This window comes from Balaenoptera borealis (genome assembly GCF_965194805.1).
Source record: "Balaenoptera borealis genome assembly, chromosome: 14".
Classification (NCBI taxonomy): domain Eukaryota; kingdom Metazoa; phylum Chordata; class Mammalia; order Artiodactyla; family Balaenopteridae; genus Balaenoptera; species Balaenoptera borealis.
The window spans coordinates 56,004,363-56,026,872 of NC_138875.1; the positions used below are offsets into that span (position 1 = coordinate 56,004,363).

The following is a 22,510-nucleotide window of genomic DNA, read 5'->3' on the forward strand; positions in this document are numbered from 1 at the left end:
ACAGAATATGGAACACCTTCATTTGGAGTAAGAGTATAGATACATGTCTTTTGTCCTATTTATGTCGTATGAAAATAAGCAGCCATCATTTAGGTAGAGAAGGTTTCTCTATTGGAACTGCCATTAGCAAAGTTGAAATGTAAGAGACCATCTACTTAGGATGTTACACCTTTTTTTTTTTTTTTTTTAAAGATGTTACATCTTTGTTTTAATATAAATCTGGTTTCTTTAAGTGTTTTCCCATTTACTTTTCAAAATATGTTTTTAGGAAATAACCATGCAAACCAATTAAGCATTTTTAATCTAAAATTTAAAATATTTTATGTGTTCTCTAATTTTTGGCTATTTTTAAAAATCTACCTTAAAAGACTAAAACGAAATGGTGGTAACAAAACAAAAAAATTAAAATGTGCAACAGAGTATTGACCAATAATTTTCTTAGATTCCTAAACAAAGCTTTGCAAGGTGTACAGTTGGGTAGGTATGGGGACTTGAAGGAGAATGGAAACTAATATTAAGAGCTTACTGTGTCATTAAACTAACATTTTATTTCACTTTGTAATCTAAAAATACATTTAGGAAACAGCTGGAATTTGAACTCAAATCTATCTGCTTCTAAAATCTCCTACTCTGCTACCAGTCAGCACCCATTTTAAACAACGTGGGAAATCCTGTCAAATCATAATAACTGTGTTTATAAGGGTAATAATTTTTGTAAAAGTAATTTTACTTCCAGGAGGTCCTCTCTTTTATTTCATAATACCTGAGGACCAAGTTAAGAATTCTTGATTTAGGGAAAGTATGAATCTGGTATTTAAGGCTAATGCTTGCTCTCAAAGCTAGTTATTCTCTCTTTCTGGTATTGTGCCTGTTATTGGGATTGAGTTAACTAGCTCTTAAAGCCACCCCAACCTCTACTCCTACCTACAAGATTTGGGAAAAGCTACCATATGTGGAAGGGGAAAGCCCTGACACCCCAGTCAGTCTCCATCTCTTGAATCTCATTGTTATCCCTGGACTTCAGTTGCTCATTCTGTACAGTGTGTCAGAGGACAGGCGGCCAGTGTACTGGGCTGTTTCCCTCTCGTATGCTCAGTCTTGGGCCTTGCCGCTTCCCGCCGTCTATTCTAGGGCCACTCTCCACATGAGACAGTCATATCATTGGCATCCTCGTTTAGGGCCAGCTTGAGAGGCTGCTTCTCTCCTTTCTTTGTCAAACTAAACAAAAGTTAGTTTATATTGATTTTACAAACTAATATGACGATAGCAGTACAGATAAAACTAAGATATTTTAAATGGTAAATATCATTTTCATTTCTAAAGGCATAACGGTTAATAATTTAGGAGTATTACCTGTGCATAGGGAGTTGATTAAATGATCACAAAAATAATCAGTATATTCATATGTTTTTCATAGTATACATTTTTTTATTAAAAGTTACATGTTTTGTTTAAAATTTTTTAAAATTCAGACCTCTGCCTCATTACCGAAATGGAAAATCGTATTTTAAACCCATTGGAGATCCCGTCTTTGCCCGAGATTTGTTAACATTTCCAGATAACGTAGAACATTGTGAAACAGGTAAAGGAAATTATGATGACTTTTTTTATACAGATGTTACATTTGTGATCCAGATACATAAATTACTGACTATGGAAAAATTATGTTCTTATTTAATTTATAAGTGATAGTTTTATTAATATTTACTTCTCTCATTTTTCCTGTTAGAGGAAAATATTGAATAAAATTCTTATGTTATTAGCATTATTTCTAATAAAACTTTGTAATATATGTTAAGATTTTAAAAAATATCTCAGTTTTTTAAAAATAAAAGTTTCATGTGCACAGTCATTATATTTCAAATTCTGAGTACACAACAGCATGCTCACCACCAGAAGTTTGTGTTAATATTTTAATATGACCAAAAAATATGTCATAATTTTAATAACTTGTTAATTGAATGTTTTAGTATTTGGTATGCTGTTAGGAGACACCATTATTTTGGATAATTTGGATGCTGCCAATCATTATAGAAAAGAGGTATGTATTTGAATTATTTTTTAATTTGTAGCTCCAATTTTAATGTGTACTTTAAAAATTTAATATATATCTCTGTATAGAAATAATTTTATTTTAGGATACATGTGCAAATGACTAAGTAACCTTGTCAGAACCAGTTTAAATCCTACAGATTGATAAGCAGCATAAAATTGGGCAAAATATAGGAATGAATTTGCCAAGATGCAAATTAAAATGAGATGTTTATGAAATTGTCCTAAGACTCAAAATCAATATCTGTTATTGATGGTGGTATTGAAAAAGAGTACACTCAGATAATGTTGTTGGAAATGTAATTTGATGTAGCCCTTGTTTATTAGTTGTTAGGGTTGCTGTAACAACGCACCACAGACTGGGTAGCTTAAACAGTAGAAATGTATTGTCTCACAGTTCTGCAGGCTTAAAACCGAAATTCAAGGTGTGAGAAGGGTCAGTTCTTTCCAGGGCTTATGAAGGGAGGGTCTGTTCCATGCCTTTCTCCTTGGTTTGTAGTTGGTCATCTTCTCCCTGTGTCTGTTCACATCTATGCATATCTGTGTCCAAATTTCCGTTTTGTATAAGGAAACTACTCATTGGCTTAGAGCCCACTGTTATGACCTCATTTTAACTTGATTACCTCTGTAGAAACTCAGTCTTCAAATAAGGTCACATTTTTGAGGAACTGGGGGTTAGGACATCAACATAGGAATTTTGAGGGACACAATTCAACCCATAATACTTTTGGAGAGCAGTTTGGCAATATAAATGTTTCCGTTATCTATTGCTACATAACAAACACTTCAGAAGTTAGTGGCTTTAAACAGTAACAACATATTATTTCTCATTTCTCTGTGGGTTTCTCCCAGTAGTGTTAGCTAGTTGCACTGAGATGGTGAAAGCTCCAAAATGCCTCACTCACATAGCTGGCAGTTGATGCTGGTAGCCATCCGGGATTCAGCTGGAGTTGGCCAGAGGCTCAGCTGGTGCTGTCTGCTGGGGTCATTGTTCTCACCTCCACTCACGGGTGTGTGAGATAATGCCATTAAGGCTTTTAGAAACCTTTTTCTAGCTAAGAGGATCTGGAAAGCAGTGCCTTAAATCTTTCTGAGGTCTTAACATAGGGACATCCTTCACTTGATATTTGACTTTGAGGCCACATTTTACTGGCTGTACCCTGGATTTAATCTTAGCCCTGAGGCTTTCCATTTCTTTTTCAAGAACATTTTGTTAGCTGAACAGGCTGGGGAGGAAAAACAGTCCAACCCAGCAAGTTCTGGGTTGGAAATATTTCCTTGAAATTATTTTTGAAAATGAATTAGTTCCTACTTAGTTTATCTCCCACCTGTACTGGCTAGTTGATACTGGCTACTGGATAGGCACTTGGTAGGCTGGCAGACTTAGATCTCTCTATGCAAACCTCTCCTTGTGGCTGCTGGGGCTTTTTCAAATGGCATTTGGGACCTAAGAAGGGAAGTTAGATCAGTGATGGCAGAAGTTGCAGGTCTCTTAAGTCCCAGCGTCAGGAAGTACATTCGGTTCAGAATCTGGCCAGCCCAGACCCACATCGGGGAGTGGGGAGTTTGAAATAGACTCTTTCCTCTCCATGGGAGGGGCAAAGAAGTTGCCGCCATCTTTGTACCATCACAACGTTTTAAATTAATTTATCTTACAGATATGCTCCCACAAGTATATAAAGATATGTACAAGAATATTCATTAGATGTAAAGCAGTTATATTCCAATAAAGATGTTTAAAAAAAAAGAATATTTAAGAATTTTTAAGACACTTTGGAAGCAGTGTGAAGTCCATCAGTTGGGATTGCACAACTCTACTACAGTAATTTATACAGTAGAGTAGTATGTAGCTATTAAAAAGACATAAAGCAGATTGATATGTCCTAACAAGGAAGACGTACAAAATATATTGTTTTGTTGAAAAGTTGCCAAATGATAAAGTATAAGATGATGCCCTTTTAAAAATAAGCTTATGTAATTTAAATAAGATGGGAGAATATATTGTATACTGTTGTATATATTAAGAAAGATTATCCCTTCGATAATTACTTCTAAGTTTTACTTAATGAGAAAAGAAAGGCAATCTACTGTGAAGAAACACCTTTCAGAGGGCTGTTGTAAAGATTGAATAAAATAATAAAATAAGAAATAGAGTAAAATTTCAGTAGAGGAATGCTCTCTTTGGATCTGAAATCCAGAGGTCTTTGAATTCTTTGATACAGAAGAAGTATTAAATTTAATAAATATGGTGTTAGGGACTTGGAAATAGTAGGTGATAAACATGTATGTAAACACTATAGGCTTGCAAATTATTAAAGCTGAAAGTAAGGATGCAGTTACTTAAGAGAAAACAGAGGTCAGTTTAAAATATGATCCAGTACCAATAAATAGTGTATTCTAAAGTCATGGATACCTTAAAAATCATATACTCTCACTTTCTAGATGAGAAACCTTAAGTTCAAAACAAATAATGGTTCTCTATCAAGTCATAGTCCTAATTCATGGCAGAAATAGAACTAGTCAGAACAGTTTTTCTTTGGGCCCAGTTAAGAAGAAATAAAAAGTGTCTTGAATTTAGGAGAGCTAAATTAGTGAGATTATTGAAAATTAAACAACTAATTGTGTAAAAGTATGTGGCATCTTCACGAATGGTTCCTTATGAGCCTAACAATGGCTCTACTGTACTATACCAGAAAACAGTTGTGGGTGGAGGCGCTGCTGTATTCAGGTGGTGATTAGCATGCTTGTATGTCCTGAATTATAGGCTAGAAAGCATACCCATTAAGTGGTATGACAACATGGAATCTATTAGGAGAAGATGAGAAGCTTACTAGTGAGCATAGAATTAACAAGTTGGGTAATAACTGGAAGATTCTAGTTAGTTCAGTCCGTTATTTGGACACTTAGTGTGTGTGAGACACAGTGGGGTGCTATTAAATGTTGAACAGCTGGCTCTGGAGAGTGGGGTGCTGGGACCCCGATCTGTAGCTTTTGCCAGCCCCCATAGTGTGAATACTCATATCATAGCTGACTTCCAGCTGCCTACGTGTGGTCATTGAATGAGGCGTTCAGGAGACCCAGTTCTCATGACCCAGTAAATGCTGGCTCCAGTATATCACTAGGCACAGCACTAGGCACTGAAGGTTATGCAGAGATGGACTAGACAACTAGGGTAGCCAAAGGAATTTCTAGCAGAGGTAAACTAAAAGGCCATTTCAAAAAGCTAGTTCTGGCTATATATATCATTAAGATATATATCTTACTGTATGAACTGGCAAGAAAGTAAGAATTCTAAGTGAGGGTGGGAACCCAGAGATAAACATAACAGTGAAGCCAGATTTTGCTTTAAGAACATTTGTCAAACTAATGGAACTTGAGCATCAATTTGCACTCCTTTGAAAGGCTCAGAGGGTAAGACATACCAAAGTAGGGAATCTGATCAAAGACCTCTTTCCCAATAAACTGGAACCCCCCCCAAAGGGCTTAAACCCCTTAGTATAAGACTGAACAAAAGAAATTAACTTGCCCCCTCCATCTCAACTCCTAAGTGCTTCTAGAGACTGTAAGAAAATTACCCTTCTTGAACTTCAGCACTAAGTGGAAAAGAAAACATATTGAACATAAGAGCAAATATTTTAAAGTATATTTTAAATATATAAATATTAATATTTAAGAAATATTAAATATTCATTGAAATATGTATTAATATATTTTATAATATATTTTAAGAAATAAAAGTGTTGAAAAGAAGATAAGAGCAAGTAGACTTGAAAAAGTCAAATAGAGCATCTAAAAATAAAAAATATAATAAAAATTAAATACTGGGCAGACTTAACAGCTTAATAGAGAATTTAGTGAATTGGAAGATAGGTCAGAAAAATTATCCAGACTGCAGCCCAGAGAGAAGGAATGTAAGAGAAAGAGGCTGAGTAGTCACTAAGGATAGAATGAGAAAACATTTTTTAAAAATCTAATCAGAGTGCCAAGAGGAGGAGGATAAAAGGATCACAGGTAATATCTGAAGAACTAATGGCTGAAAACTTTTAAGAACTGATGAAAGACACCAATCCATAGCTTCAAAAAAGAAGTAAGAGGGACTTCCCTGGCAGTCCAGTGGTTAAGATTTCACCTTTCAGGGACTGCCTGGTCCAGTGGTAAAGAATGTGCCTTCCAATGCAGAGGACGCTTGTTCAATCCCTGGTCGGGGAACTAAGATCCCACATGCTGCGGGGCAGCTAAGACCATGCGCCACAACTACTGAGCCCGCATGCCTCAACTAGAGAGCCTGCGTGCCGCAAACTACAGAACCCACACGCTCTGGAGCCTGTGTGCCACAACTAGAGAGAGAAAACCCGCACGCCACAACCAGAGAGAAACCCGCGCACCACAGCTAGAGAGAAGCCCACGTGCCGCAACTAAGACCTGCCTGATGTAGCCAAAAAAAAAAGAGATTTCACCTTCCAATGCAGGGGTGTGGGTTCAGTCCCTGCTTGGAGAGCTAAGATCCCACATGCCTCATGGCCAAAAAAAACCCACCAAAAACAGAAGCAATACTGTAGCAAATTCAATAAAGACTTTAAAAATGGTCCACATCAAAAAAAATTTTTTTTTAAGTAACAGCATATGTGACAAAAGCGGGGACAGCATTTGTTCCTCGTAATTGGTATAGCACAGCAGTCCCCAACCTTTTTGGCATCAGGGACCGGTTTTGTGGAAGACAGTTTTTCCAAGGATGGAGTGGGGTGGGAGGGGATGGTTCAGGCGGTAATGCGAGTGATGGGGAGCGGCAGAGGAAGCTTTGCTCACTTGCCTGCTGCTCACCTTCTGCTGTGCTGCCCGGGGGTTGGGGACACCTGGAATAGCACATACTGATTTTTTGCTTCCGAAGTTTTTAATGAGGTCACTCCACCAATTAAATATTGTTTTAAAGCTCTCCTAAGAAAAGGCTTTTATGACATCTCTTGGTGATATTGTTAGGTTTCAGTAGTCTTTGTTATCGTTTTCTCTTCCTAAATTCTTCATGCCGTTTATACTACTTCAACTCCTTGTTGATTCCATCCCTTGCTAATCCTTACAGCAGTTGTGAATAAGTACTGCCCAGAACTGTAGCACTGTTGTTCACTCACTGAATTTGTAAAAGCTGTCATGATCTTTTTTGTCCTAATACAGTGCCTATTGAGGACTGAAGTTTCTTTTAATGGTAAATTATAGTAAAATACATATAACAAAATGTACCATCTAAACCATTTTTAAGTGTACCGTTCAGTAGTGTTAATTACATTCACATTGTTGTACAACCAACCTGCAGAACTCTCTTCTTTTTGTAAAACTGAAACTCTGTACCCATTAAATAGCAACTTGTCATTTCTCCTTTCTTCCATGCCATTTGAGAATTGAAAAACTGTCCCTTCTACCAGAGGCCTGTAACTCATACTGTCAGTGAGTGTGTTAACAAGAAAATAGACAAGAAATTTGAGTGTGTTTGTTATTTAAGATGGTACTAAATCTGTAAAAACATTGCCTGAAATTTGATAATTTAATAATAATTTTACTATAATTTAATAATAATAATAATATGATAATAGTCCATTAATTCAGTCTGTATTTTTAATGTTCACTTTTAGGAAACATACAAATCCAAAGCAAAACTAAGAAAGTAAGGTGTGATAGTTTGTTTTACTAAGATTCGTTTCACCAAAGAATTCACCACAGATTTTCTTGAAATAGACATTCTGTTGCATTTAAATTTTATAGAAAGTAGCCAGTTTGATGGGAAAATATCCGTAAATTACCTTGGAATTATATTAAAAGAATAAATACTAGTCATGATTTTCTATTACATGTCCTGTTGCTTTTCGTTTTTAAAAATTGTATTTTATTTAATCTTTTATAATTCAGAAACTACTTAATCCACAGTATTAGATTGGATTAGGTGTTTTTACATGTTATTAAATTATTCTTCTTTATTCATTTTTTTAATGTATGCATTCTGTTTCATTATGTGGATGTGCCATAATTTATTTATGTAACTTATTGAAACGTGCAAGTTTCATATTTTTCATTATTAAAACAATGTTTCAGTGCACATTGTTCACATCTGTGATGATTTTTTTCAGAATATTCTTAGAAGTGGAATTGCTGGGTCATGCAAAATGTTAAGCTTTTTTTTTAAAAATATATTTATTTTATTTATTTTTGGCTGCGTTGGGTCTTCATTGCTGTGCGTGAGCTTTCTTTAGTTGTGGCGAACGGGGGCTACTCTTTGTTGCGGTGCACGGACTTCTCATTGACGTGGCTTCTCTTTGCTGGGGAGCACAGGCTCTAGGCGCGCAGGCTTCAGTAGTTGTGGCTCTCGGGCTCTACAGTGCAGGCTCAGTAGTTGTGGCGCACGGACTTAGTTGCTCCGAGGCATGTGGGATCTTCCCGGACCAGGGCTCGAACCTGTGTCCCCTGCATTGGCAGGCGGATTCTTAAGCACCGTGCCACCAGGGAAGTCCCTAACTGTTAAGCTTTTAAACACTTGTCACATTTGCTTTGAGAAGGGCTGTCCCAGAGCAGATTAGTACAAGAAGACCCTTTCTCCAACATTGTGTGGTGTGTGTATGTATGTGTGTGTGTGTGTGTGTATTTTAACATTTTTTAGTAGTGAAAATATCTCATTTGAATTCCACTTCAAGTTATTTCAGTTCCACTACTGGTTACCAGTGAAGTTGAACGTTTTATTTTTGTATATCCTAGACCTTTATTTGAAAGAATATTCTTGAAGATCATAAAATACTAAATCTAGTGTTTTTCTTTTATTCTCTGACTTCTCTGAAGAATTTAGTTCTTGACTAACACTTTCTACTTCCCTTTCCATGACTTAGGTTTTACTATATAATTCTAGTTCCCCCAATTCTCAACTCACCAGCTCTTTTTCCTCCTACAACTGAACTCGTAGTATTGTCCTCTGAAGATTTGTCCCTTTGCTTTTGAGTTTGTATTCTCTTCAGTCTAATATAATATCCTTTTTGCTAGCCTTTGGTCATCTGGAAAACTTCTGTCTAACAGAAGGAAACTGAGCTAGTGATACAGGCTGGGTACTACCTTGGGTTTCAGAAGCACACAGGTCTCTGGCTTGTCCCTCTCTCTTCCTTCCTCTTATCAATCAAGCCATCCATCAGGTCATCAATTTCACTTTTTTCCATTTGTGTTGTCACTATTCTAGTTTAGGCTAACACTTGAGAGGTAGTCTAATTCATCTCCCTGCCTCTGGTTTTTTCCCCCAGTCATCTTACACATCACTAGGTAATTAATTTTGTGAAAATACTATCATGATCATGTCATTTCTTATCTCAGAACCCTTAAGTGATTTCTCTTTTCTTAGAGCAGTGGAAAAAAGTTTTATAGACTCGCTAATTAATATCCATTTACTTACAATAGGTTGTTAAAATTACACACTGTCCTACACTGCTGACCAGAGATGGAGATCGCATTCGAAGTAATGGAAAGTTTGGGGGCCTTCAGAATAAAGCTCCTCCAATGGATAAACTTCGGGGAATGGTCTTTGGAGCTCCAGTACCAAAACAGTGCCTGATCTTAGGGGAACAAATAGGTAGGTTAAATAAGTACTTAATAATTTCTCATTTGACTTTAACCCTTTATTTGGACCTTGTTTATCGAGACTCTAACATCAAAACGTAACCAGTAACAGATATGAATAAGATGTTTTTGTCCAGTACTTCCAGCTTTCTTACACCAAATAGTTTTAAAATACGTATATAGGAAGTAGGTTTTCCTTCATATTTTCATTCTTATCTTGAAATAAAAGATTTCCTTGTTGAGGAAACCAGTATGTCATCAAATCATAATACTTCTTTTTGTATCAAAGTTGGTAACTATCTAGATATATCTTTTTTAGTGTGTGTGACATGTGACCTCCCTCCCCCATTTTCCCTTCTGCAGGCTGTGTCCCCTTATTTATAGTTGGCCGGTATAATTGTCTGTACATCTGTGCTCTGAAGTGCTTATACTTTACAGGAGGGTCCCCTGCAGGCCATCATCTAAGAGCCTGTTTGCTCTTAATCTTATATAGTTCTAATATGCTTAGATATCTACTTTTCCAGCAAAAAGTAGTTTGTTGTTAACTTTAAAAATATATACTAAATTGTAATAAAATACATATAACAAAGTTTATCATCTTAATTATTTTTACATGTACAGTTCACTAGTGTTAAGTACATTTACACCCTTCTGCCGCCAATCTTCAGAAATCTTTTCCCACCCCTGGCAACTGCCCAGGTTTCTGTCTCTGTGAATTGACTCCTGTAGGCGCCTCATGTATGTGGAATCAGAGTCTTAGCCCTTCTGTGACTGGCTTACGTCACTTAGCATAATGTCCTCCAGGCGCTTCAGTGTTGTAGTATGTGGCAGAATTTCTTTTTCAGACTGAATAATATTCTATTGTATGTATACACCACATTTTGTTGTTAATTTTTTTAAGTGTAATATACATAGAGAAAAGTGCACATTTCATAAATATACAAGTTTTTCACAAAATGAACACTGCTTCTGTATTAAGAAATAGAACATTATCAGCCCCACAAAAGGCTTCTCAGGACTCTTCGAGTCACAGCCCGACCCCCTCTCCAAAGTATAACAACTTTCTTGACTTAAAAGAGCATAGATTAGTTTTTCCCATTTTTGTACTTTATGTAGATGGAATTATGCAATCCACGCTTTTTTGTGTGTCTGGCTTTGTTCAACACTGTGTATGTAGTTGTAGTTCATTTTAATTGCAGGATAGTATCCCACTGTGCACATATACCACAGTTTATTTCTTTATTATTCTGCTGTTGAGGAATTTGGGTAGTATCCAGTTTGGCGTTATTACTTCATCCCCCAGCAATGTTTAAAATAGTAATTGAGAAAGATGGTAGGATATCGCATATTTTCTTTTATGAAATAGTCAGGTGCAGCTGCAAGAGGAGACATAAGAGAGGCTCAGGAAAACAAAGTTTATTATACTCACAGGTCCTAGGGACAGGAGGCACAGCCTGCCACACAGGGGCCACATGGAAGAACACCAGGGTGGTCAGCAGGCAGAAGACAGGAGCAAGGAGAGTGCTTCAGCCACAGCCTTTACTGGGGTCTCTGCAGCAAAGGGGTGACAAGGTCAACAGCTTAGGGTTGACTAGCTTGAATAATTTGAGTGGTCTTTGGGCTCTAGGCATGGTTTCTAGCTAGTTGCCTGGTACCTGGCTCTGAGATGATTAAGGCAGAGGAATGTTACTCCTTGGGGTGCAGGGGCCAGATAGAGGAAGCTTGGCTCTGGATTGGTTAGTTTGTGTATCAGAGGCATGCTAGACCCTTAGCTGTCTCTAAGAATTGGCTTGTCCCAGGCGAGGCAATCTCTCGCCAGCCAGAAAGGCTTTTTAAGATGTCAAAACATCATAATATACAGAAAGTTTAAATTATAAACAATACAGAGTTTCATACTTCTGTTAATGATGGCAGTGAATGCATGAAAAAAATCTTCTCTATAGAAAATAAGTGAACATCTAAACAAACTGATAAGAAATAAGAGAAAACAATTTAGTCAGAGGCAGTGAATCAGCATAAAAACCCTCAACTCTTATCACTCCAGCACTACAGTTTATGGCAGTGGATCCCAAACTAAAAGGAATTACCTGTGGAACTTTAAAAATGCAGAGGTATTTTTGACAGAATTTCCAGTTTACCTGGGCATCTGACTGTCAGTATAACAGTAAGGCCTTATCTGTAGATCTTTGGGATGAAAAGATTATAATTAAAGATTTCTGTGCCCTATTGGTTTGTCAAACATGTAAAGTTAACAGATAATGCAAGGACTTAAAAAATATAACAGTTACTTTTTCTTCTTGGTAAATATCTTCAAAGATACACTCCACATACAGACTAATGATTCCACAATAAGCACTCAAATATTAGACAAACGGTTTGAAAAATCCAATGAGACAATTTAAGATTACTGGATATGTATAAAGTACTTTTGATTTTAAGCGATAGCAACCAGGCCTGACCACTTTTAAGTGTAACGGGAATGTATTGGAAAGAAAGTGGAGGAAATTACACGTTCAAAGGAGATTGGAAACAGCCAAGACAAAAACAAGGATGGCTCTGGGACATTGAGCAGCCTGAGCTCCTTGCATCTTCACCTAGAAGGGCATCTCTTAACATGACTCAGAGCCCACAACCCCTAGGAGAGAGAAGTTTCCTCTGGAATCAGCCAGCCATAGTAAGGATCAGATAGAACAGAGCTTTGAGGAAACTCTTCCTTGTGTATCATGGGATTGTTTGCAGAGAAAAAGCAATTTTGAACTAGACTACCACCACAAAAATTGCCTGCTTACTAGCACAATTAAAAGCAGAGTGCCTTCTAATTTTGCTTAGACTGTGTTTTGCATTATAGTATTTGATATGAGATAATGAAATAAGAGCAAATAAATTTAGAGCATAAAACAGAAGAAAAAACGAGTATTTACATGTTGTAAAATAAGATGATTAGAAATAAGACCTTGAATAACATGTGAATACATGAAGTTCTTTCATTTAAAGACATTCAGATTTTAAAAATCTAGTACCAGGATATATTAAAAATAGCTGCCATTTATTGAGTGCTTAACATGTGCCAGGAAGTAGAGTTAAATAAAGTGAGTAAAGAGAGAAGTGTGGAAATTTAAATGACATGAGAAGCCACATGGTCAGTAAGCCATAGAACAGAACTCAAACCCAGAGCCAGGTGTACCTGAAGCCTGTTCTCTCCATGACACTGCTTTATATCTTTTATAAGAAACTCCCTTCTACACCAATACAGTGTAAAATTAAAGAATTAACAAAGATGAAATGTAAACATTGAATAGACGAAATCACAAGTAACAGTATTAGTGTCAAAGTTAAATTCAAGGCAATGGCACTAAAAGGACAAAGATAGATTCATTTTGATAACAGATATATTCCATACTAGAGGTCCAAAAGTTAATTAACTTGATTCAATAAATTACATAATCAAATTTCTTAAAACTGATGATTATACAGAGACAGAAATATTGTTACGAGAAACCATTAATCCATGACAGGTCGTTAGTCAAAAAACAAGGAATTTTCTACCTAGTAAGTTGTAATACCAGTACCTTCTTAGGTAAGAAGGTAATATGTCACCAAAAATGGCCATAAATTCAGTTGATCAAACTGCTACTCAGCTACAATGAGACTACAAATTACAAAAAGCAAAATTTACTTAGGATAGTAACAGAACTAAAAAATAACTTATTCCTTTCCTCCCAAAGTAAGCTCAAATAGTGGATATTTAGAAACAACTATTTTGTCAAAAAAAGTTTAAATATTAAAAAGAATGAGAATATTACACATTATACATAGGAGGCATGAAGACAGCTGAGATCAAATGTAAACCTACAGGCTTAACGCTTTTATTATTAAATGAGAAAAACAAATTAATAATTCAACTCAAATGAGAGGAGGGAAAAAATACATCTCAAGAAACAAGTACAACCAAATGGATTGCAAAAAAAGAAAACCCTTGTATTGAATATATAATTCGTAAAGATGGTCTTTGGGCAAAAATAAATACAATAGGAGTAATGGCTCAAAGGATGCATTCAGATACAGAGATTTCTTAGGTTTTCATAATATTATAAATACATTTAGCATGTCCAAATAAAGTGGACTAAATTCTAGAAAATTGCAAATGAACAAAATTGACTTAAATAAGGAAGAAAACTTACACAGACCATTGCCTGAAGAAGTGTTCAAAAAGTTAACTCCATCCTATAGGTTTTTCATAAGTGAATTTCAAATATAATTTGTTGCAGAATATAGATAAATATGGAGATCACTCAGGGCATCTTATGAAACTAATAACAAACTTATTTCCCAAAATGGCACAGGCAAAGAAAACTTATAGTACCACCATTCTTCGCCTGTGTTCAGGAAGTTCTTAGCACAGTTGAATAGAAATAAGAAAGTTTAATCTTGAAAGGAACACTTTATTTTAATGTTCCCTTATCTACAATGGTTTTGCCCCAGATATGTTCATGGCTTGATTCTTTTCTTTCCAGTTCTATACTTTAATGTCACACCTTCAGGGACTTCCCTGATCAGCCTATCTAAAATAGAAACACCCACCTTGGAGAGAAGGGCTTTTTGACAGACAAGTACTGGCACATGTGAGAAAACATTTTATAGTTAATTTTTTTAAAGTTTACATAAAAATTTTAAAGCACCTTGAAGAAAATGGAAGGGCAAATGACAAACTGGGGAAAATTGTATATATGGTAGACAAAGGTGTTATAGTCTTATTATTAAAAGCAACCTTTAAAAATCAAGAAAAAAGACAAAGACTAATAGAAAAATAGGTGGATAACATATGAATAAGCAATTTTCAAGAGAATAAGAAGTTACTATTTGAGGGCTTATTATGTCCCACATACATTGTTAAGCTTGTCACTTGAATTATTTCATTTACTGCTGTTCTCCTCATTTTATAGATGAGGAATTTGAGCCTCAAAAATGTTAGATATGTAAGGCAATTATACTCCAGTAAAGATGTTTAAAAAAAAAAAAGTTAGATAACTTTGCCAAGTTCAGGACAGTGTATGTGTTCATTTGCACAGTGACACAAAAGAGTAGAAAGAAAAATGTTTTTTTCCTGAATTACATAATTGAGATAATTTACTTCTCCATTATCCTTTTCTATATATTTTTCCAGATCTGCCTCAGTGAACAATGTGTCACCTAAAAATTAGGTGACAAAATTTACTAGAACTTCTGCTCTGGTTTGTTGCCGAAGAGTCTACCCCTGGATACACTGAAATAATCTTTCTTAATACGTAGCATAGAGAAATAAACACACTGTAATTTGAGCTTTTGTCCCTTTACATGAACTAATTTTTAATTTTATTTTATTTTATTTTTAATTTTAAGCTACACTTTTTTTAAAAAAATATTTATGTATTTATTTAGGCTGCGCCGTGTTTTAGTTGCGGCACGCAGGGTCCTTGTTGCGGCATGCGGCATGCATGTGGGATCTAGTTCCCTGACCAGGGATTGCACCCCAGCCCCCTGTATTGGGAGTGCGGATTCTTACCCACTGGACCACCAGGGAAGTCCCTAATTTTTTATTTTAAAGTATTTTGCTGTTTTCACAGTAAAGCATCATTAGTTTTTTTCCTAGATAATTAAAATTTTCAGACAACATATAATGTTAGAGCTCTAAAATCATTTATAAACAGAATTAAATATGAATTTTTAGTTTTTCTCTTTGGCAAAATTTTATTAAATGACTTAGAAAAGACTTTTTATAGACACTATGGTAAATAGAAATTACATTTCATATACAAAAAATTGGGAATTGCTAAGGCATATTAAATTAAGTTGCTTCTGTCCACCTTACGCATAAAATATGAACTTAATATTAGTGCTCCATTTCATGGGAAGTATTTAACAATCCATCTTTCAGTTTGTAAATAACAAGTTGACTTAATGTTCTGTTAAAGCTTTTGAACATACTATTTCTTGAGTATTTAAAAGGTAAGAGAACCTCATAACTAACTTATTATGTTAAGAAGTAGGATTTCAACCGTTAGCGACTTGAAATTTTTATGTGTCGTCTTCTGAATTAGGCAGCATCCCTGACATATGGATCTGAACATAATTTTGTAACTCATTCACATACAAAATAAATATAATTTTATGCATATAGAAAACATAACTTTAACATGAAATTAGAAATACTATCAAACCAGAAAACAGACATTTTTAGTTACCTTTGAGTTCCCAATAAATCATAAAGAATTAAGAAACATAAGGACCTTGTCATCACTCAGTTACACATATGGAATTCATATTTAAATATATGAATATTCTCATAAGTGTTCACAGGTGTGTGTTTGTTCACTCATTCCCAGAATGCTTGATAGTTTTCTAAAAATACTGTTATTGACCCTTAAGTATAGAATATCTCATATCTTGTGTACCCTGACTCAAATAATTTCTTCCACAGTTTTATATGTAAACCCACTGTATATATTTATTAAACATTTGGGTATTTGTATGCCCATTCCCATGAATATTGATCATCTTTGTGTGACTAGAGTCTCAAAGGGTCAGATAGTAAATATTTTAGGCTCTGTGAGCCAGGAGGCAAAATTGAGGGTGTTATGAACATATTTATATAACCATTTAGAATGTAATCATTTAAAACTGTATAAACCATTCTTGGCCCATGGACTACATAGTTTGCTGACCCCTGGACTAAAGTATAGTCAATGTATTTAATTTTTGGTGTCTAATAAATCATACAAACAGGCAATAAATAGTCTCAAACTTGACCAATGTAATACATTTTTAAACAAAGTAATGGAAGTTAAGCTTTCTGAAAATTAAGTATCCAAGAGTGTTTTTGAAAGCTGTGTTTAAGGTAATGATCATGTCTGTTGGAAGCAGTGATTTTCTTTTTTTTTTCTTTTCACATCTTTATTGGAATATAAATGCTTTACAGTGTTGTTACAATGTTAGTTTCTGCTGTACAACAAAGTGAATCAGCTATATGTATACATATATCCCCATATCCCCTCCCTCTTGAGCCTCCCTCCCACCCTCCCTATCCCATCCCTCTAGATAGTCACAGAACACCAAGTTTACCTCCTTGTGCTATGTAGCAGCTTCCTACTAGCCATCCATTTTACATTTGGTAGTGTATATATGTCAGCTACTCTCTCACTTCATCCCAGCTTCCCCTTCCCCCCCGTGCCCTCAAGTACGTTCTCTACGTCTGCATGATTATTCCTGCCCTGCCACTAGGTTCATCAGTACTGGGAAGCAGGGATTTTCTAATAATGCTATATTTAGTGCATTCTTCCCCTTCTCACAAATTTGTGTGGAGTTAGATTGAATACTGAGTATCAAGCAGGATGTAAACACTGACTGAGAGAGTGATTTAATTCAGAGTGCTTTTATATAGAAAACTCTTTCCTGACACAGAAATTTATTAAAGTCAAGCAGCTGAAGAAAATTAATATTTAACAGCACCAGTCTTGTGCTGGGGTCTTAACTGTGCTTTTTTATTTTATTTGTTTACATCGAACGTTAAAAGTAGTTCCCACATGTTACTATAACAACACTCAGTGTTGCTGATTCTTCTTTCCTAAAACACTGCTTTGATATGATTTAATCGAATGTCTTTGGTTTCTTTGCAGATCTTCTTCAGCAGTACCGCACTGCTGTGTGCAGGTTGGGCAGTGTGAACAAGGACCTTAACGGGCAGTTGGAATACCTTCACACTCCGGATATGAAGAAGAAAAAACAGGAACTTGATGAACAAGAAAAGAATCTCAAACTGATAGAGCAAAAACTAGGTATTGTACTTTCTGTTAACATCTTTCTCTGCATGAAGATAGTGTTCATGATTAGAGATAGTTCAGCTACAAGAAGAAAGAATGTGAATGATCCAGAACTTAAATTACAGACACTCTTGACCTCCAAGTGAACTGTCAAATGTTTGTAAGCTGTTCGGTCAACAAGAGTAGTAAGAAGCATTCTCAGTATTATTTATTAATTACTCTTCTATAAATTAAGACATTCACTTTTATTGCTTATAATAATTCCAATCTTTTAAAGGTTAATTTTCTACATTTTCTGTCTTTACAGGTATGACTCCCACACGTAAGTGTAATGACTCACTGCGTCATCCAATGACAGACTGTCCAATTCCTCCTAAGAGAATGAGAAGAGAAGCTACAAGACAAAATAGGTGAGTCTACTATGACCCGAAAGTTACGATTGCTTAGTTTGTCAAGGTTTTGGCTCTTTATACTTTAAATATAGCATGAGGGTATTTTACCCACCTTGAACCAGAATTATTTTGTTTCTTTTTAACTGAACTGAGTGATGATGGATAATGAAGATAAGATGTAATCATTATTTTCTCCTAGGATGCTCCAGTTTTCTAAATGAGTTTTGCAAATTATTTGGAAACTTTCTAATACACTGCATTCTGCTTCATAGGATCAGCAACCTAAGTATAGAATATAGAATATGCAGAATCATTTGTACATTACTCATATGAAAGTTTCTTATGATATGTGTTTTGGAAAATCAGGTACCATTTATATAGCTCACCAAGAAGCCAACAAAGCCATCTGCATCCTAACTCAGTGAAGAAAATTGTCTGTTTCAGAATAGATGCTAGTAAGGCCATCCCACAGAAACATACCATAGTACTGGGATTTATTATACATTATTTCAAAAGGTTCAAATATAGACTCTGCCTGAATAAGTTTCTCGTATTGACCTTTGAGGAGTTCCTTTGAGACCGTGGTATTTAGAATTGGTATTCTATGCCCTGTCCCTCTACATATTCTACATTTATTCAGTAACTATTTGATTATTTTGTGCTATATGTTGCTGGGTGAATAAAAGTGACATGGTTTTTGCCCCCATGGGAGGTCTGCAGTCCTGTGCAGAAGGACAATTCAAAAAATAAACCTTTTTCTATATGTAAAAATATAGAATAATGTTAAGTTTTACAAAAGAACAAAGGATAGGACTTCCCTGGTGGCACAGTGGTTAAGAATCCGCCTGCCAGTGCAGGGGACACGGGTTCGAGCCCTGGTCTGGGAAGATCCCACATGCCGCGGAGCGACTAGGCCCGTGAGCCACAACTACTGAGCCCGCGTGCCACAACTACTGAAGCCCGCATGCCTAGAGCCTGTGCTCCGCAACAAGAGAAGCAGCCTCAATGAGAAGCCCGCACACCGCAACAAAGAGTAGCCCCTGCTCATCGCAATTAGAGAAAGCCCGCGCACAGCAACAAAGACCCCAACACAGCCAAAAATAAATAAATTTTTTAAAAAAAAGAACAAAGGATGAAGTGATGTAGAATAATGGGAAGATGATGTTGGTTGTTGGGAAAGATGCATTTTAACAGAGAACTGAAGGATGAGAAGCCAGCCATGTAGGGATTGGTTTCAGTCAGAGGGAGAATAGGTATGAAAGCTCTGAGAAAATAACAAGCCTGGCATATTTGAGGAACTGAAAAGATGCTTGTGAGTCTAAAATATAGTGGGTAAGAGGGAGAAAGTCCCAAGAGGTGGTTGGAGAGGTAGACAGAAGCCATAGTATGCCCCTCCCCAAAATAATATCTTGCAAAAAAATTGTGAGATAGTGACACCAACTCATTGATATATTCATATAGAAAAGACATGTTCATTCTTATATGAACTTTCAGAGTAACCAAATAATTGGAGAAAGTTTTATATAGAAGTTCTTCTTTATAAAGTTCTTTATATAAGAATAAAGTATAAGAAGCATGATAAAATTAAAACTTCACATTTTGGCCACTCCTAATAAAATAATAGATTTAGGGAATAATAATCAATGGATACCCAAATGATTAGGTAAAAAGTTGAGGGGGAAACTTAATAATAATGGCCCCCCTGCTGTAGGAGGGGCCCCAATAAAGCCTTGCCTGAAAAAAAATAATAGTAATGATAATAATGGAAAGATCAGACGGACATTCCTGAACCCACTGATTAAAAAGCAGGATATTTGCTATTATGTGATTCAGTAGAGAAATAACCTGAATCTAATGAAGCTTCCAGTCAGCCTTTCTCAGCTGGGGTTCTGTGCAGGAAATAAGCACTGCAGAAAACTGGGTGACTTTTCCCCAGGATAGTTCATCTAACATTCTAGATGCGCAAGAAGGAGGTTAATTCATTGCATACAATAGATACCTTAAGGTATTAAAGCTTAAATCTCTCACGAATTTGAGAAGGGCCTTCAATTTAACTCCAAGTGTACAGGAAATAAAGGAAATTTAGGAACAAGTTAAATGATGCCACCAGGAAGCAATTAGCCAAATCTAGAATGTCAAGAATGTAACATTGTACAGGACAAATGACTGGTTTTGTTAATAAATTAATGACATAAAAGAAGCATAGGGAGAAGGATGAACTGTTTGTTATAGAATAAAAGTAACTGAAAGGTATAACAATCAAATGCAAATTGTAGACCTTGTTTGGATATGGATTTTGAATCTTTAAAATGCAATTTTGAAAAAATTGGAGAAATTTTTAAATCACCTGGATATTAGATATATTAAGAAATTGTGAATTTTTTGTATAACAGCATCACAGAGTTTATAGTAAGATAAATACACAGTTAGAAATGTATACTGAGGTATTTACCAGTTGAATAACATGCTGTCTGGGGTATACTCTAAAACACTACAGGATGAAAAAAAAAGTGACAGCATATCAAAATAAGAGTGGGCAAAATGTTATTATATTATTTCTTCTGCTTTTCTGTAGGTTTGCCATAATTTTTATGGAAGATGGGAAACATTTTTCCAGTTTTTTAAAAGACCAAGTGAGGAAATTCCCGTCAAGCAGTATTAAAGTACATATTCTTGAGGCTGCCCTGCAGCTTCAGCACTGAATTAGCCTAGGACCTTACAGTTCTACAGAACTACAAATGATGTCATTAATTTGGATCTTGTTAATTAAGATTTTGTAGCAATTCAGAGGTGGTATGGGCTAAAGTTTCTTTTTTAGTTTTAGTTTATATTTAAGTTGTTAGTAATAGTATCATTTTCGTTAAAGTAATACATGTATATAAATGAATTGGTGTATAGATTTAGTGTTGTACTGTAAAATGTGAACCACACATGTAATTTAAAATTTTCTAGGAGCCATTTTAAAAGAAACAGCGAGATTAATTTTAATAGTATATTTTATTGAACACAGTGTACAAAATATTATCATTGCAACGTACTGCAAATAGTAAATTATTAATGAGATATTTTAAATTCTTTTTTTCATACAAAGTCTTCAAACTTCAAAAGACAGCAAACCTCTGTTAGGACTAGCTACATTGCAAGTGCTCTGGAGCCACACAAGGCTAGTGGCTACCAGATTGGACAGCACAGGTATTGAAAGAGCTCATGATGATGAAATCTTGCTCCTGTGTATCCTTACCCCATCCCGTTTCCCAGAGGCAACCTTTGTTTTAACTGTTCTGGTTATTCTGTTGTTGCCTCCGTTTTTTGTATACATTATGTCGGTCTTGTTTTATCAGCTTTCAGACAACACAGCCCACCCAACACCTTGGTGTGGAGGTCTGTCTTGCCTGGCCCACCTCATGACTTTTGGACTAAATTGTTCTGAATTATTTTAGAGCTTACCCTTTCTCGTGATTATTTAGTTATATTCTCTCCTGTAACCATCAACCCAGTCCTCCATGCTTTTTTCAAAGGTAGAAGGTGATAAACAACATACATTATTATAGCTATGTAAATATTTAGTGTAGGCAAAGTGTGTGCTAGGATTACATTTCCCTCTCTGTAAGGTTCTAACATCATGACCCTTACTTAGGCCGCCAGTCAGTGTTCCAAGCATGAAAGTCAAATAAATCTTCTGTACTGTATCAGTTCTTAAAATCATGTTAAATTTTAATCCGGTTCTTACTTAGACTGTTTCTTGGATGTTGTTAACCTGCGTGGAGTTTCTAATTTTCTTTCTTTTTTCCTTCACTATGTAACTTGATCATGTATTCTTCCACCTGCTTTAGTAACTAGTAACCATGTAGGCCTTCTGGGTCCTCCTTGGCTGCTCTCTTGGGTTGAATCCGTTGTTTCTTGGATTCCTTGTCTTTCTTTCTCTCATAACTTCCTTATGAAAAGTGTGTAGAAAGAAACTGGAGCCCTTGCATGTCTGAAACGGTCTTCCTTCTGCCTTCACATTTGATTGAGGTTTTCTGGGAATTACAGGATAGAAACAAGGCTGGAATATACTAAAGGAGAAGGTACTGGGAATAGTCGAGAGACAGTGGGACACAGTGCCTGGTGGAACCCTGGACTCAGTCAGAGAAGTCCAGCCCAAAACAGGAAGGATGGGAGCAGAATGGAAAAGGAGAGGAAACCTAGCCTAGAACATGCCAGATTTTCAACCCCAAACTTTGAGAGCTTTGTTCCCTTGTTCTAGGAATTAAAGCTCCCGCCAGGAAGTTAGATGATGATGGTAATTAGTTAGTTAAATGTTGGTATATTGGCTTCTGGTGTACTTGGTGGCACCCTAGAGGCTTGTCCATTGCCAGCATCTAGGGACTCGCAACCTACTGGTTGGCTCTCCAGCCGCACCCTTAAAGCAAAGCCTGTTTGTCCACGCCCCTGCTCCCACTGTCCCTTAAAATTCCCACTCAGAGAGGAGCCTTAATGGGAAAACAGTTCTATTTTTATAACAGCAGAAGAAATCCAGGCCAGCAGCACAGTCCTCTTTCTTAAATGTAATCGTACAACCAAGAGACATCACACATATGAGGGGAGTCAACAACATGTGAAGGGAGATCCAAGATAAATAGCAAAACCAACCCTGGAAGATGATTCAACCGAACTCTTTTAAAAACTGTACGTAATTTCTGATTAGAT

The 22,510-nt window shown here is 36.0% G+C and overlaps 1 protein-coding gene across 7 annotated transcripts in view; it reads left to right on the forward strand.

The window, feature by feature from the left end:
- Positions 1-22,510, forward strand: part of SMCHD1 (structural maintenance of chromosomes flexible hinge domain containing 1) — a 133,971-nt gene that overhangs the window by 108,714 nt on the left and 2,747 nt on the right. For 2 of the 7 annotated variants that reach the window (XM_082353447.1, XM_082353452.1), the window contains 6 exons: positions 1,473-1,582; positions 1,971-2,041; positions 9,475-9,646; positions 17,286-17,444; positions 17,737-17,839; positions 20,913-22,301. In XM_082353447.1, coding sequence (XP_082209573.1) covers positions 1,473-1,582; positions 1,971-2,041; positions 9,475-9,646; positions 17,286-17,444; positions 17,737-17,839; positions 20,913-21,261 — 964 coding nt within the window. In that variant the 3' untranslated portion in view covers positions 21,262-22,301. Of the gene's footprint in view, positions 1-1,472; positions 1,583-1,970; positions 2,042-9,474; positions 9,647-17,285; positions 17,445-17,736; positions 17,840-20,396; positions 20,485-20,912; positions 22,302-22,326; positions 22,490-22,510 lie in introns of those variants that run through there. The other 5 variants (XM_082353448.1, XM_082353449.1, XR_014233989.1 and 2 more) reach the window with 5 other exon arrangements.